At 44.9% G+C, this 17,293-nt stretch overlaps 1 protein-coding gene across 2 annotated transcripts in view; it reads right to left on the bottom strand.

Annotated features, from left to right (window-relative positions):
• The window catches only part of slc16a9b (solute carrier family 16 member 9b), a 34,470-nt gene extending 18,070 nt beyond the window's left edge, over positions 1-16,400 (bottom strand). Inside the window, exons 1-2 of one of the 2 annotated variants that reach the window (XM_061911729.1) lie at positions 15,952-16,400; positions 7,053-7,196 (exon numbers count right to left, since the gene is read on the bottom strand). In XM_061911729.1, the coding sequence (XP_061767713.1) occupies positions 7,053-7,196; positions 15,952-16,153 (346 nt within the window). In that variant the 5' untranslated portion in view covers positions 16,154-16,400. The remainder of the gene's footprint in view (positions 1-7,052; positions 7,197-15,951) is intronic. The other variant, XM_061911728.1, reaches the window with a different exon arrangement.
• Between the last annotated feature and the right edge of the window lie 893 nt (positions 16,401-17,293).

Raw genomic sequence — 17,293 nt, 5'->3', positions numbered from 1 at the left:
GAAGTTCTGATATCAACCAAAGCTCCTCATCCCAACCCCCGGATTGTAAATAATGTAAATAATTCAATGTACATACTATGATGATTAACTTGTGTGATGACTGTATTATGTTGATAGTATATATTTGTATTAACGTGGACCCCGACTTAAACAAGTTGAAAAACGTATTGGGGTGTTACCATTTAGTGGTCAATTGTACGGAATATGTACTGAACTGTGCAATCTACTAATAAAAGTATCAATCAATCAGAAAATAGATTCAAGACATTGACAAGGTTAGAAATAATGATTTGTATTTGAAGTTAGATTTTTTTTTTTTACATCAAACTTTGCTTTCGTCAAAGAATCCTTTCATGTCCTTTCTTATCCTTTCATGACCGAAAGGATAAGATCACGGGTAGTGAATTAGTGAAGTGAATTATATTTATATAGCGCTTTTCTCTAGTGACTCAAAGCGCTTTACATAGTGAAACCCGATATCTAAGTTACATATAAACCAGTGTGGGTGGCACTGGGAGCAGGTGGGTAAAGTGTCTTGCCCAAGGACACAACGGCAGTGACTAGGATGGCGGAAGCGGGAATCGAACCTGCAACCCTCAAGTTGCTGGCACGGCCGCTCTACCAACCGAGCTATACCACCATTTACAAATAAATAAATGATAAATGGGTTGTACTTGTATAGCGCTTTTCTGCCTTCAAGGTACTCAAAGCGCTTTGACACTACTTCCACATTTACCCATTCACACACACATTCACACACTGATGGAGGGAGCTGCCATGCAAGGCGCCAACCAGCACCCATCAGGAGCAAGGGTGAAGTGTCTTGCTCAGGACACAACGGACGTGACGAGGTTGGTACTAGGTGGGATTTGAACCAGGGCCCCTCGGGTTGCGCACGGCCACTCTCCCACTGCGCCACGCCGTCCCCAAGCGGCCGAAATGAGTTTCCACCGCCGTGTGACGGGTCTCTCCCTTAGAGATAGGGTGAGAAGCTCTGCCATCCGGGAGGAACTCAAAGTAAAGCCGCTGCTCCTTCACATCGAGAGGAGCCAGATGAGGTGGTTCGGGCATCTGGTCAGGATGCCACCCGAACGCCTCCCTAGGGAGGTGTTTAGGGCACGTCCAACCGGTAGGAGGCCACGGGGAAGACCCAGGACACGTTGGGAAGACTATGTCTCCCGGCTGGCCTGGGAACGCCTCGGGATCCCCCGGGAAGAGCTAGACGAAGTGGCTGGGGAGAGGGAAGTCTGGGTTTCCCTGCTTAGGCTGTTGCCCCCGCGAACTGACCTCGGATAAGCGGAAGATGATGGATGGATGGATGGATGGATGGATGGATGAAAGAATCCTCCATTTGCAGCAATTACAGCATTGCAGACCTTTGGCGTTGTGGTTGTTAATTTGTTGAGGTAATCTGGAGAAATTGCACCCCACGCTTCTAGAAGCCGCTCCCACAAGTTGGATTGGTTGGATGGTCGCTTCTTGAGTTCCATACGGTCAAGCTGCTCCCACAACAGCTCAGATCTGGTGACTGCACTGGCCACTCCATTACCGATTAGAATACCAGCTGCCTGCTTCTGCTCTAAATAGTTCTTGCACAATTTGGAGGTGTGTTGTCCTGTTGTCGGATGAAATTGGCTCCAATCAAACGCTGGGTATGGCATGGTGTTGCAAAATGGAGTGATAGCCTTCCTTATTCAGAATCCCTTTCACCCTTTACAAATCTCCCACCTTACCAGCACCAAAGCAACCCCAGACCATCGCATTACTGGTGTCAGGCATTCTTCCAGCATCTTTTCAGTTGTTCTGCGTCTCACAAACCTTCTTCATCGCGATCCAAACACCTCAAAACCGGATTCATCCGTCCACAACACTTTTTTCCCAGTCTTCCTCTGTCCAATGTCTGTGTTCTTTTGCCCATCTTAATCTTTGCTTTTTCTTTGCCACTCTGCCCTGAAGCCCAGAATCCCGCAGCCGCCTTTTTCACTGTAGATGTTGACACTGGTGTTTTGCGGGTACTATTTAATGAAGATGCCAGTTGGGGCCCTTTGAGGCGTCTGTTTCTCAAACTACAAACTCTAATGTACTTCATCTTCTTGCTCAGTTGTGCAACGCAGCCTCACACTTTTTTTTCTACTCTGGTTAGAGCCTGTTTGTGCTGTCCTCCGAAGGGAGTAGTACACACCGTTGTTGGAAATCTTCCAATTTCTTAGCAATTTCTCGCATGGAATAGCCTTCATTTCTTAGAACAAGAATAGACTGTCGAGTTTCAGATGAAAGTTCTCTTTTTCCTGGCCATTTTGAGCATTTAAGTGACCCCACAAATGTGATGCTCCGGAAACTCAATCTGCTCAAAGGAAGGTCAGTTTTGTAGCTTCTGTAACGAGCTAAGCTGTTTTCAGATGTGTGAACATGATTGCACAAGGGTTTTCTAATCATCAATTAGCCTTCTGAGCCAATGAGCAAACACATGGTACCATTAGAAGACTGGAGTGATAGTTGCTGGGAATGGGCCTCGCACCAAAAACTAGACATTTGCAGCTAGAATAGTCATTTACCACATTAGCAATGTATAGAGTGTATTTCTTTAAAGTTGAGACTAGTTTAAAGTTATCTTCTTTGAAAAGTACAGTGCTTTTCGTTCAAAAATGAGGACGTTTCAATGTGACCCCAAACTTTTGAACGGTAGTGAAGTGAATTATATTTATATAGCGCTTTTCTCTAGTGACTCAAAGCGCTTTACATAGTGAAACCCAATATCTAAGTTACATTTAAACCAGTGTGGGTGGCACTGGGAGCAGGTGGGTAAAGTGTCTTGCCCAAGGACACAACGGCAGTGACTAGGATGGCGGAAGCGGGAATTGAACCTGCAACCCTCAAGTTGCTGGCACGGCCACTCTACCAACCGAGCTATGCCGCCCGTGTATGCATGTAAAAAAAATGGGTATTTCTGTCTGTCATTCCGCCGTACATTTTTTTTTCCTTTTACGGAAGGTTTTTGTAGGGAATAAATAATGAAAAAAAACACTTAATTGAATGGTTTAAAAGAGGAGAAAACACGAAAAAAAATGAAAATTTAATTTTGAAAACATAGTTTATCTGCAATTTCGACTCTTTAAAATTCAAAATTCAGCCGAAAAAAAGAAGAGGAAAAACTAGCTAATTTGAATGTTTTTGAAAAAATTAAAAAAAATTTTTTATGGAACATCATTAGTAATTTTTCCTGATTAAGATTAATTTTACAATTTTGATGACATGTTTTAAATAGGTTAAAATCCAATCTGCACTTTGTTAAAATATATAACAAATTGGACCAAGCTATATTTCTATTTCTAAATCATTATTTCTTCTAGATTTTCCAGAACACAAATTTTAAAAGAAATTCAAAAGACTTTGAAATAAGATTTAAATTTGATTCTACTGATTTTCTAGATTTGCCTGAATAATTTTAATCGTAATAAGTTTGAAGAAATATTTCACAAATATTCTTTGTCGAAAAAACAGAAGCTAAAATTAAGAATTAAATTAAAATTAACCATAAAAAAATTAATTTACTTGAACATTGATTTAAATTGTCAGGAAAGAAGAGAAAGGAATTTAAAAGATAAAAAGGTATATGTGTTTAAAAATCCTAAAATCATTTTTAAGGTTGTATTTTTTTCTCTAAAATTGTCTTTCTGAAAGTTATAAGAAGCAAAGTAAAAAAAAAAAAAAAAATGCATTTCTTTAAACAAGTGAAGACCAAGTCTTTCAAATATTTTATGGGATTTTCCAATTCTATTTGAGTTTTGTTTCTCTTAGAATTAAAAGAGGTTGAGCAAAGCCAGACCAGCTTGCTAGTAAATAAATACAATATAAAAAATTGAGGCAGCTCACTGGTAAGTGCTGCTATTTGAGCTATTTTTAGAACAAGCCAGCGGGGGACCTGGTGACCCCTGCTTTAAAGCATAAGCAAGCATGCATGACTATAGCTCTTGTCTCAAAGTAGGTGTACTGTCACATCACACCCTGACTTATTTGCTCTTTTCCTGTGTGTAGTCTTTTACTTCTAGTCTTGTGCTCCTACTGTGGTGGCGTTTTCTGTTTTTTCTGTATTTTCCTGTAGCAGTTTCATGTCTTCCTTTGAGCGATATTTCCCGCATCTACTTTTGTTTTAGCAATCAAGAATATGTCAGTTGTTTTTATTCTTCTTTGTGGGGACATTGTTGATTGTCATGTCAAGTTCAGATGTACTTTGTGGACGCCGTCTTTGCTCCACAGTAAGTCTTTGCTGTCGTCCAGCATTCTGTTTTTTTGTTTACGGACGGCGTGGCGCAGTGGGAGAGTGGCCGTGCGCAACCCGAGGGTCCCTGGTTCAAATCCCACCTCGTCACGTCCGTTGTGTCCTGAGCGAGACACTTCACCCTTGCTCCTGATGGGTGCTGGTTGGCGCCTTGCATGGCAGCTCCCTCCATCAGTGTGTGAATGTGTGTGTGAATGGGTGAATGTGGAAGTAGTGTCAAAGCGCTTTGAGTACCTTGAAGGTAGAAAAGCGCTATACAAGTACAACCATCTATCCATTTTCTACCGCTTATTCCCTTTCAGGGGTAGCGGGGGGCGCCGGCGCCTATGGGGATAGGTTGATTGGCAACACTAAATTGTCCCTAGTGTGTGAATGTGAGGGTGAATGTTGTCTGTCTATCTGTGTTGGCCCTGCGATGAAGTGGCGACTTGTCCAGGGTGTACCCTGCCTTCCGCCCGATTGTAGCTGAAGTACAACCCATTTATCATTTTTCTTATTTACTTTAGTAGGTGCTGCTTGCTTAAAGCAGTCAAGTAAGTAACTTGATTTAGAGCGCTGCCTTTGGATAAAGCAAACTTACCCAATGTATATATATATCCATTCAGGTTCTCAAAATATTAATTTTTACTTTGTATGCCACACACTAAATACCACCAAATTTGAAATGAGTTCCCTGTATAACTGTCAAATAATAAAACACGTTTATTAATACACATCACTGTACAACTTCTTTCCGTCACCCATAATGTTTGAAAAAAAGGTGATGGGTTTTTACAAAACTTTTGTTTTGAAGGGGTAATTGCCAACTTCCTGTTAAATATTGCTGAAGATGTCAATTATTAAAATGTAGGTCTAAGTGAGACCTACATAGAGGTTTTTGTGTCATGTCTCTCCAACATTCCTACTGGAAGTTATACACCGTTTTGTCTGTGTTTTCTTCCTTGGAGCAGTTTTGTCTGTGTTTTATTCCTAGGGGGCGCTAGAGCGCGATTTTGAGTTTTGGGTTTTTTTTTTTTTATTAGATCGCAATTTTCGCCAGTCCTGATGTGTGTGTCCAGTTTGGTGAGTTTTTGAAGCATTTTAAGGGGGTCAAATTACAGCTCAAAGGGGCAGTATAGCTCGGTTGGTAGAGCGACCGTGTCAGCAACTTGAGGTTTGCAGGTTCGATTCCCGCTTCTGCCATTCTAGTCACTGCCGTTGTGTCCTTGGGCAAGACACTTTACCCACCTGCTCCCAGTGCCACCCACACTGCTTTAAATGTAACTTAGATATTGGGTTTCACGATGTAAAGCGCTTTGAGTCACTAGAGAAAAGCGCTATATAAATATAATTCACTTCACTTTGTAGCCAGTTCGGTTTTAGTTTTGTTCCCTGAGCTTCAATGCCTTTTCTTAGGGGTACTCACCTTTTGTTTATTTTAGGTTTAGGTATTAGATACGACGTTTACAAAGCAATTAGCTAGCGGCCGCCACCTACTGACATGGAAGAGTATTACAGGGTTACTCTGCACCGACACTCAACAACAACACAACATTTGCAGACCATAATTACTGGTTTGGGGCTTCACGGTGGCAGAGGGGTTAGTGCGTCTGCCTCACAATACGAAGGTCCTGCAGTCCTGGGTTCAAATCCAGGCTCGGGATCTTTCTGTGTGGAGTTTGCATGTTCTCCCCGAGAATGTGTGGGTTCCCTCCGGGTACTCCGGCTTCCTCCCACTTCCAAAGACATGCACCTGGGGATAGGCCCCTCCCACCTCCAAAGACATGCACCTGGGGATAGGCCCCTCCCACCTCCAAAGACATGCACCTGGGGATAGGCCCCTCCCACCTCCAAAGAGATGCACCTGGGGGTAGGCCCCTCCCACCTCCAAAGACATGCACCTGGGGATAGGCCCCTCCCACCTCCAAAGACATGCACCTGGGGATAGACCCCTCCCACCTCCAAAGACATGCACCTGGGGATAGGCCCCTCCCACCTCCGAAGACATGCACCTGGGGATAGACCCCTCCCACCTCCAAAGACATGCACCTGGGGATAGGCCCCTCCCACTTCCAAAGACATGCACCTGGGGATAGGCCCCTCCCACCTCCAAAGACATGCACCTGGGGATAGGCCCCTCCCACTTCCAAAGACATGCACCTGGGGATAGGTTGATTGGCAACACTAAATGGTCCCTAGAGTGTGAATGTGAGTGTGAATGTTGTCTATCTGTGTTGGCCCTGCGATGAGGTGGCGACTTGTCCAGGGTGTACCCCGCCTTCCGCCCGATTGTAGCTGAGATAGGCGCCAGTGCCCCCCGCGACCCCGAAAGGGAATAAGCGGTAGAAAATGGATGGATGGATTCGGCCAAAATATTATTAACCCAAAAAGGTGAAATTAGATCATCTCACGCGGCACAGTGGTTGGAAAAACACTGCTGTAGAAAATGCTGTTACTTGCTGTTCCTAATATAGTGTCCTAGCTGCACACTTTTGTCGCCGCATTGCAGGTAGATGTCTAAAAATAAAGGCGTGGTCTTCAAACATGCATGGCGTCCACTCTCAGGCCTGCGGCCACAACATTAGGAACAGTCGGGAAAAGTTCCCAGCACTAAAAAGTGATCCCTCGCTCTGATCCAGCCTTGTGTTATGAAGCAATTGGACACGACGCGCTAATGCTAATGCGTCTTATCCAACTTTCAAAGGATAAGAAGATTATGCGACTCACATGAGCATCATCATCATCATCATCATCATCATCATCATCATCATCATCATCATCATCAAACGCTTACCCACGACAATCCCGTAGGAGAAGATGAGGAAGTGGACGCTGGGAGCGAAGGCGCTGAGCATCAGGCCGCCCGCCACCATCACGCCGCTGAAGATGGTGACGGGGCGAGCGCCAAAGTTGTCCACGCAGGCGCTGCAGACGGGACCTGAGGGAGGACCAAGGAAGGATCCGTCACAGTCACAAATACTTGGTTCAGCCCCGAGGGTGGACATGACCATTTTCAGCACATTCACATGTTGGGGACGTTTGGGGGGAGACACCTCATTTAGGGTGTTCAGGACACCTGTCCAATAAGACCAGCAGGACCCAGGACACCTGTCCAATAAGACCACCAGGACCCAGGACACCTGTTCAATAAGACCACCATGACCCAGGACATGTGTCCAATAAGACCACCAGGACCCAGGACACCTGTTCAATAAGACCACCATGACCCAGGACATGTGTCCAATAAGACCACCAGGACCCACGACAGACATGTGTCCAAAAAGACCACCAGGACCCACGACAGACACCGGTCCAATAAGACCACCAGGACCCAGGACACCCGTCCAATAAGACCACCAGGACCCACCACACCTGTCCAATGAGACCACCAGGACCCAGGACACCTGTCCAATAAGACAACCAGGATCCAGGACACCTGTCCAATAAGACCACCAGGACCCAGGACACCTGTCCAATAAGAGCACCAGGACCCAGGACACCTGTCCAATAAGACCACCAGGACCCACCACACCTGTCCAATAAGACCACCAGGACCCAGGACACCTGTCCAATAAGACAACCAGGATCCAGGACACCTGTCCAATAAGACTACCAGGACCCACCACACCTGTCCAATAAGACCACCAGGACCCACCACACCTGTCCAATAATACCACCAGGACCCAGGACATGTGTCCAATCAGACCACCAGGACCCACGACAGGTGTCAGATAAGACCAGCAGGACCTGGGACAGGTGTCCAATAAGACCACCAGGACTCACCACACCTGTCCAATAAGACCACCAAGACCCACCACACCTGTCCAATAAGACCACCAGGACCCACCACACCTGTCCAATAAGACCACCAGGACCCAGGACATGTGTCCAATAAGACCACCAGGACCCACGACAGACACCGGTCCAATAAGACCACCAGGACCCACCACACCTGTCCAATAAGACCACCAGGATCCAGGACACCTGTCCAATAAGACCACCAGGACCCACCACACCTGTCCAATAAGACCACCAGGACCCAGGTCATGTGTCCAATAAGACCACCAGGACCCACGACAGACACCGGTCCAATAAGACCACCAGGACCCAGGACCCAGGACACCTGTCCAATAAGACCACCAGGACCCACGACAGACACCGGTCCAATAAGACCACCAGGACTCACCACACCTGTCCAATAAGACCACCAGGACCCACGACAGACACCGGTCCAATAAGACCACCAGGACTCACCACACCTGTCCAATAAGACCACCAGGACCCACCACACCTGTCCAATAAGACCACCAGGACCCACGACAGACACCGGTCCAATAAGACCACCAGGACCCAGGACATGTGTCCAATAAGACCACCAGGACCCACGACAGACACCGGTCCAATAAGACCACCAGGACTCACCACACCTGTCCAATAAGACCACCAGGACCCAGGACACCTGTCCAATAAGACCACCAGGACCCACCACACCTGTCCAATAAGACCACCAGGACCCACGACAGACACCGGTCCAATAAGACCACCAGGATCCAGGACATGTGTCCAATAAGACCACCAGGACCCACGACAGACACCGGTCCAATAAGACCACCAGGACCCAGGACATGTGTCCAATAAGACCACCAGGACCCACCACACCTGTCCAATAAGACCACCAGGATCCAGGACACCTGTCCAATAAGACCACCAGGACCCAGGACATGTGTCCAATAAGACCACCAGGACCCACGACAGACACCGGTCCAATAAGACCACCAGGACCCACCACACCTGTCCAATAAGACCACCAGGATCCAGGACACCTGTCCAATAAGACCACCAGGACCCACCACACCTGTCCAATAAGACCACCAGGACCCAGGACACCTGTCCAATAAGACCACCAGGACCCACCACACCTGTCCAATAAGACCACCAGGACCCACGACAGACACCGGTCCAATTAGACCACCAGGACCCAGGATACGTGTCCAATAAGACCACCAGGACCCAGGACAGGTGTCCAATAAGACCACCAGGACCCAGGACAGGTGTCCAATAAGACCACCAGGACCCAGGATACATGTCCAATAAGACCACCAGGACCCAGGACAGGTGTCCAATAAGACCAGCAGGACCCGGGACAGGTGTCCAATAAGACCAGCAGGACCCAGGATACGTGTCCAATAAGACCAGCAGGACCCAGGACAGGTGTCCAATAATACCAGCAGGACCTGGGACAGGTGTCCAATAAGACCAGCTGGACCCAGGACAGGTGTCCAATAAGTCCAGCAAGACCCAGGACAGGTGTCCAATAAGACGACCAGGACTGAGGACAGGTGTCCAATAAGACCAGCAGGACTGAGGACAGGTGTCCAATAAGACCACCAGGACCCAGGACAGGTGTCCAATAAGACCACCAGGACTCAGGATACGTGTCCAATAATACCACAAGGACCCAGGACAGGTGTCCAATAAGACCAGCAGGACCTGGGACAGGTGTCCAATAAGACCACCAAGACCCAGGATACGTGTCCAATAAGACCACCAGGACCCAGGACAGGTGTCCTATAAGACCAGCAGGACCCAGGATACGTGTCCAATAAGACCACCAGGACCCAGGACATGTGTCCAATAAGACCACCAGGACCCACGACAGACACCGGTCCAATAAGACCACCAGGACCCAGGACATGTGTCCAATAAGACCACCAGGAGCCACGACAGACACTGGTCCAATAAGACTACCAGGACCCAGGACAGGTGTCTGATAAGACCGGCATGACCTGGGACAGGTGTCCAATAAGACCACCAAGACCCAGGATACGTGTCCAATAAGACCACCAGGACCCACAACAGACACCGGTCCAATAAGACCACCAGGACCCAGGACAGGTGTCCGATAAAACCAGCAGGACCTGGGACAGGTGTCCAATAAGACCACCAGGACCCAGGACAGGTGTCCAATAAGACCACCAGGACTCAGGATACGTGTCCAATAATACCACAAGGACCCAGGACAGGGGTCCAATAAGACCAGCAGGACTCAGGATACGTGTCCAATAATACCACAAGGACCCAGGACAGGTGTCCAATAAGACCAGCAGGACCTGGGACAGGTGTCCAATAAGACCACCAAGACCCAGGACAGGTGTCCAATAAGACCACCAGGACCCAGGACAGGTGTCCAATAAGACCACCAGGACTCAGGATACGTGTCCAATAATACCACAAGGACCCAGGACAGGGGTCCAATAAGACCAGCAGGACTCAGGATACGTGTCCAATAATACCACCAGGACCCAGGACAGGTGTCCGATAAAACCAGCAGGACCTGGGACAGGTGTCCAATAAGACCACCAGGACCCAGGACAGGTGTCCAATAAGACCACCAGGACTCAGGATACGTGTCCAATAATACCACAAGGACCCAGGACAGGTGTCCAATAAGACCAGCAGGACTCAGGATACGTGTCCAATAATACCACAAGGACCCAGGACAGGTGTCCAATAAGACCAGCAGGACCTGGGACAGGTGTCCAATAAGACCACCAAGACCCAGGATACGTGTCCAATAAGACCACCAGGACCCAGGACAGGTGTCCAATAAGACCAGCAGGACCCGGGATACGTGTCCAATAAGACCACCAGGACCCAGGACAGGTGTCCAATTTTAAAAAACACAATTTCCCTTCTTGTTTAATGTTTGTTATTTAAAAAATATTAGCTGCAGCTAATGTTTTCATACAAACTACAACTTCCTGTTTCATATGTATGTTCTTTAAAAAAAAAAATTAGCTGCAGCTAATGTTCCTAATATTTTCATTCAAACTATGACTTCCTGTTTCATGTTTGGTTAAAAAAAAAAGATCAGTTGTAGCTAATGTTTCATGTTTGTTATGTTTTTGAGAAATATTATTAGCTGCAGCTAATGGTTTTATTCAAACTACAACTTCCTGTTTCAAGTTTTTTTTGTTTAAAAAATATACATTAGTGGCAGCTTATGTTTTCCTTCAAACTACAACTTCCTGTTTCATCTTTGTTTGAAAATATATTTTTAGTTGCAGTTAATGTTTCATTTTCCCTACAACTTCCTGTTTACTCCTAGAAATATTTACCTGAATGTTGAATAAAAGGCCAGAATTATTCCAAAAACATTCACACAATAAATAAAAGACAAAAATAATGTATCCCAGCAGGTATTGTATTGTCTGGGAGCGCGGTAGCTTTACCACGTCCATCCAGTCACAAACATGTCCAAATATTGAAGGAGAAACCCAATAAGTGTTTAGACTTTTTTGTTTGTATTACTAAATTATAGTAATTTGTAATAGTGACAAATAATAAATCATGTATACATAATTTTATTAAAATAATGTTTACTTAATATTTATAGCAATAGAAAGTATGAATGTCATAAAAATATTTAGTCTTTATTATTCAAAATTATATTCATAACACCAACCAAAGATTTCCTTTTTTTTTATTGTATAATAATCATAGCTTTTTAACTCATGTATTTTTACATTTTAGTTTTAAAGCATGTAAACTACGACACAATTAAAAAAATCTATTAAAGTTATAATCATTGATTTGTCAAAATGTAATTGGCCTTTTTACAATTATAAATCATACGCAAATACGGTATTAGCTTTCACTGCTATGCTGATGACACCCAACTCTACATGCCCCTAAAGCTGACCAACACGCCGGACTGTAGTCAGTTGGAAGCGTGTCTTAATGAAATTAAACAATGGATGTCCGCTAACTTTTTGCAACTTAACGCCAAAAAAACGGAAATGCTGATTATCGGTCCTGCTAGACACCGACCTCTATTTAATAATACAACTTTAACATTTGACAACCAAACAATTAAACAAGGCGACACGGTAAAGAATCTGGGTATTATCTTTGACCCAACTCTCTCCTTTGAGTCACACATTAAAAGCGTTACTAAAACGGCCTTCTTTCATCTCCGTAATATCGCTAAAATTCGCTCCATTTTGTCCACTAAAGACGCCGAGATCATTATCCATGCGTTTGTTACGTCTCGTCTCGATTACTGTAACGTATTATTTTCGGGTCTCCCCATGTCTAGCATTAAAAGATTACAGTTGGTACAAAATGCGGCTGCTAGACTTTTGACAAGAACAAGAAAGTTTGATCACATTACGCCTGTACTGTATATACCTTTATATACATATATACATACATATATACCTATACTGTATATACCTTTATATACATATATACATACATACATATATACCTATGCTGTATATACCTTTATATACATATATACATACATATATACCTATACTGGCTCACCTGCACTGGCTTCCTGTGCACTTAAGATGTGACTTTAAGGATTTACTAATTACGTATAAAATACTACACGGTCTAGCTCCAGCCTATCTTGCCGATTGTATTGTACCATATGTCCCGGCAAGAAATCTGCGTTCAAAAGACTCCGGCTTATTAGTGATTCCTAGAGCCCAAAAAAAGTCTGCGGGCTATAGAGCGTTTTCCGTTCGGGCTCCAGTACTCTGGAATGCCCTCCCGGTAACAGTTCGAGATGCTTCCTCAGTAGAAGCATTTAAGTCTCACCTTAAAACTCATCTGTATACTCTAGTCTTTAAATAGACCTCCTTTTTAGACCAGTTGATCTGCCGCTTATTTTCTTTCTCCTATGTCCCCCCCTCCCTTGTGGAGGGGGTCCGGTCCGATGACCATGGATGAAGTACTGGCTGTCCAGAGTCGAGACCCAGGATGGACCGCTCGCCTGTATTGGTTGGGGACATCTCTACGCTGCTGATCCGCCTCCGCTTGAGATGGTTTCCTGTGGACGGGACTCTCGCTGCTGTCTTGGATCCGCTTTGAACTGAACTCTCGCGACTGTGTTGGAGCCACTATGGATTGAACTTCCACAGTATCATGTTAGACCCGCTCGACATCCATTGCTTTCGGTCCCCTAGAGGGGGCGGGGGGTTGCCCACATCTGAGGTCCTCTCCAAGGTTTCTCATAGTCAGCATTGTCACTGGCGTCCCACTGGATGTGAATTCTCCCTGCCCACTGGGTGTGAGTTTTCCTTGCCCTTTTGTGGGTTCTTGTTGTAGTCGTAATGATTTGTGCAGTCCTTTGAGACATTTGTGATTTGGGGCTATATAAATAAACATTGATTGATTATAAATAAACACAATTTTAAATGTAAAAACATCTGGCTTCATTTAATATGAATAATGTGATTTTTAATTCAATTCAAACTAATATCAAAAATGGTTGTATTTTCTTAAAAGAAACTACAAACAGTATAGTTTATATTGTTTGAAAGCAAATTCTAAAAAAAAAAAAAGGTGCCATACTTTTAAAATAAATTGGGCAAAAATACATTTTTTATGAGTTAATAAAAATTCATAAAAGATAACTTATTAAAAGGGAAAAAAATATGTATTGACTACATTAAATTTGAATGAGGAGTGTGCCTAAATTCTTGGGGACAATGACAAGTATAATCTGATATTTCTCTTCATATGTTGTCATTTGTTGACATAACTCCATGATATTTTATCCCAAGATTATTCCTAAAAAACCCTTTTAGCTATTCCGGTCCTAATTCCACTGCAGTCTTCTTCACCTGTGGCTTGCGGCGTTGTTTCATCCCAAGACTTTGATCGAGGGTTTGTAAAGGTGGGACACCACTTTTGCTGCGTCAGCAGAAAACGCTGCCATAATGAATACTCAGACACAACATTAGGAACACCTGCGCGATCTAAAGCGGTGGTCCAAGTAGCACCATGTCGACCCACAACAAAGTAGGTAAAGTATTAACCTTCCTCTTGTGTTAGCTTTCTGTTACCATCTCTTATGTTAACGGGTCGGTTTTGACCCGTGTCTTAAATCAGTTGTAAAATACACTAAAAACAATTATCTATCATCCAATTTGTTTCTCGTCTCTTGGTTACCTTGTTAGGCTTCCTTATCCTTGAAAATATTGGTTTTAATATTTTTGGTTTGGGCCATTGGGCCTTTTTTTTGTCAGTATACCCCTCGATTTCAATTTTTAAAAATGGTAACACGAATCTCAAGAGAATCAATGTTTATTTATATAGCCCTAAATCACTAGTGTCTCAAAGGGCTGCACAAACCACTACGACATCCTCGGTAGGCCCACATAAGGGCAAGGAAAACTCACACCCAGTGGGACGTCGGTGACAATGATGACTATGAGAACCTTGGAGAGGAGGAAAGCAATGGATGTCGAGCGGGTCTAACATGATACTGTGAAAGTTCAATCCATAGTGGGTCCAACACAGTCGCAAGAGTCCAGTCCAAAGCGGATCCAACACAGCAGCGAGAGTCCCGTTCACAGCGGAGCCAGCAGGAAACCATCCCAAGCGGAGGCGGATCAGCAGCGCAGAGATGTCCCCAGCCGATACACAGGCGAGCAGTACATGGCCACCGGATCGGACCGGACCCCCTCCACAAGGGAGAGTGGGACATAGAAGAAAAAGAAAAGAAACGGCAGATCAACTGGTCTAAAAAGGGAGTCTATTTAAAGGCTAGAGTATACAAATGAGTTTTAAGGTGAGACTTAAATGCTTCTACTGAGGTAGCATCTCGAACTGTTACCGGGAGGGCATTCCAGAGTACTGGAGCCCGAACGGAAAACGCTCTATAGCCCGCAGACTTTTTTTGGGCTTTGGGAATCACTAATAAGCCGGAGTCCTTTGAACGCAGATTTCTTGCCGGGACATATGGTACAATACAATCGGCAAGATAGGATGGAGCTAGACCGTGTAGTATTTTATACGTAAGTAGTAAAACCTTAAAGTCACATCTTAAGTGCACAGGAAGCCAGTGCAGGTGTAATGTGATCAAACTTTCTTGTTCTTGTCAAAAGTCTAGCAGCCGCATTTTGTACCAACTGTAATCTTATAAATAAAAAAAAGGTTGTTGTGTTACCTAACTATTACTAAGGGGTATTAGAACACATCTCTTAAATAAATGTGTTTTATTTATTTTTTCATTTTAAGAATTTTAACTATAGTAACATCTATGGTGTTACGGGTCAATTTCGACCCATATATATTTACTTCAAGAAAAAGGCCAAAAAGTATTTTTTTCAGCAACAGAAATCCAACTACAACCAATCAAGCAAATGAAACCAAGAGAAATAGATTACTAGTTTCCAAAACTAATAAAAAAACAAAATCAGAGTGGCAAAAAGTGACACTTTTAGTGTCCGTCTTTTGTTTGTTTTTGTACAGGATAAGAAGGTAAAATGAGAATCCACTAAAGCCCACATGATTGGGAGAGGAGCTGGCTGTCAGTGTGTTCAGTTTTGGCTCTTATCATTGCTTTATCATCTTATTTTTATAACTGGGTCGAAACCGACCCTAACAACACCAAGGGCATAATTTCGACCAGAGCATTTTATAATTTAGTGAAAAAATTAAAATGTTTTATTTTGTTGACAAAGAGGTTCCTGACAAAGTCAAAAAGCTTTGATGCGAAAAAATAAATGGTGTTTTTTATGCATTTAAAAACTAAAACACAAGACGAAGGTTAATCAAAAACATCTATTCAATCATTTGGCCGCTGGAACTTGACACAAAGTTTGAACAGTCACACTGTGTTTGAAGATAGGGCAGAAAGGGGTCATCGATAGCAGCAAAATAAGATGGTTACTTACTGGCAATGAGGCCCACTCCTGCCACCAGGGAGCCCACCCAGGCCGTCATGCCCTTGCCCTCCTGGAAGGCGTGCAGCCACTCGGGGTACAGGACGCCCACCGACTGCGGGGAGCCGTACGCCAGCAGCTGGGCCAGGAAGGAGGCCACCACGATGGCCCACCCCCAGCCCCCGTCCAGCGCCTTGGAGGTCATGTCGGCCATGTTGTCGCTGCCTGCCGGCGTCTCACACGATGGAGGGCGGGCGGGGGGGTCTTCTAGTGGAGGGTGGGAGACACCACAAGACCGGCTTGACACTTCCACTGCCACTGACACCTGTGTCGCTACTTTTACTTTCTTTCTTTCCCTCGCTGTTTGACCACGCCTTGGAGGAGGGGGAAGGTAGGAGGGATGGTCCTCCCCCTCCCTCTCCAGCCATCTTAAACCTGCTTGGCCTCACACAACTGCCATTATTCACCCTCCACGCCCACTCAATAAAATACTTATAACGTCACACTTTTTATACTCAGGCCACAAAATGGTCCTTCTTTTAAAAATGTAACATATATATACACGTATACATATTATATATATATATATATATATGTATATATGTATGCATATACACATATATACTGTACACACACATCTATATATATATACATACACATTTATTATGGCTCTACTGAAGATTTGAGCAATCAAAAGTATACGGACAGCAATGTTAATATTTGCTTACATGTCCCTTGGCAAGTTTACCTGCAATAAGGTGCTTTTGGTAGCCATCCACAAGCTTCTGATATACATACATACACATATATACATATGTATACGTATATATATATATATCCATCCATCAATCCATCATCTTCCGCTTATCCGAGGTCGGGTCGCGGGGGCAGCAGCCTAAGCAGGGAAGCCCAGACTTCCCTATCTCCAGCCACTTCGTCTAGCTCTTCCCGGGGGATCTCGAGGCGTTCCCAGGCCAACCGGGAGACATAGTCTTCCCAACGTGTCCTGGGTTTTCCCCGTGGCCTCCTACCAGCTGGACGTGCCCTAAACACCTCCCTAGGGAGGTGTTCGGGTGGCATCCTGACCAGATGCCCGAACCACCTCATCTGGCTCCTCTCGATGTGGAGGAGCAGCGGCTTTACGTTGAGTTCCTCCCGGATGGCAGAGCTTCTCACCCTATCTCTAAGGGAGAGCCCCACCACCCGGCGGAGGAAACTCATTTCGGCCGCTTGTACCCGTGATCTTGTCCTTTCGGTCATGACCCAAAGCTCAAGACCATAGGTGAGGATGGGAACGTAGATCGACCGGTAAATTGAGAGCTTTGCCTTCCGGCTCAGCTCCTTCTTCACCACA

Source organism: Nerophis ophidion, linkage group LG09 (assembly GCF_033978795.1).
Source record: "Nerophis ophidion isolate RoL-2023_Sa linkage group LG09, RoL_Noph_v1.0, whole genome shotgun sequence".
Taxonomy (NCBI): Eukaryota; Metazoa; Chordata; class Actinopteri; order Syngnathiformes; family Syngnathidae; genus Nerophis; species Nerophis ophidion.
This window is presented reverse-complemented; position numbering and strand designations above follow the sequence as displayed.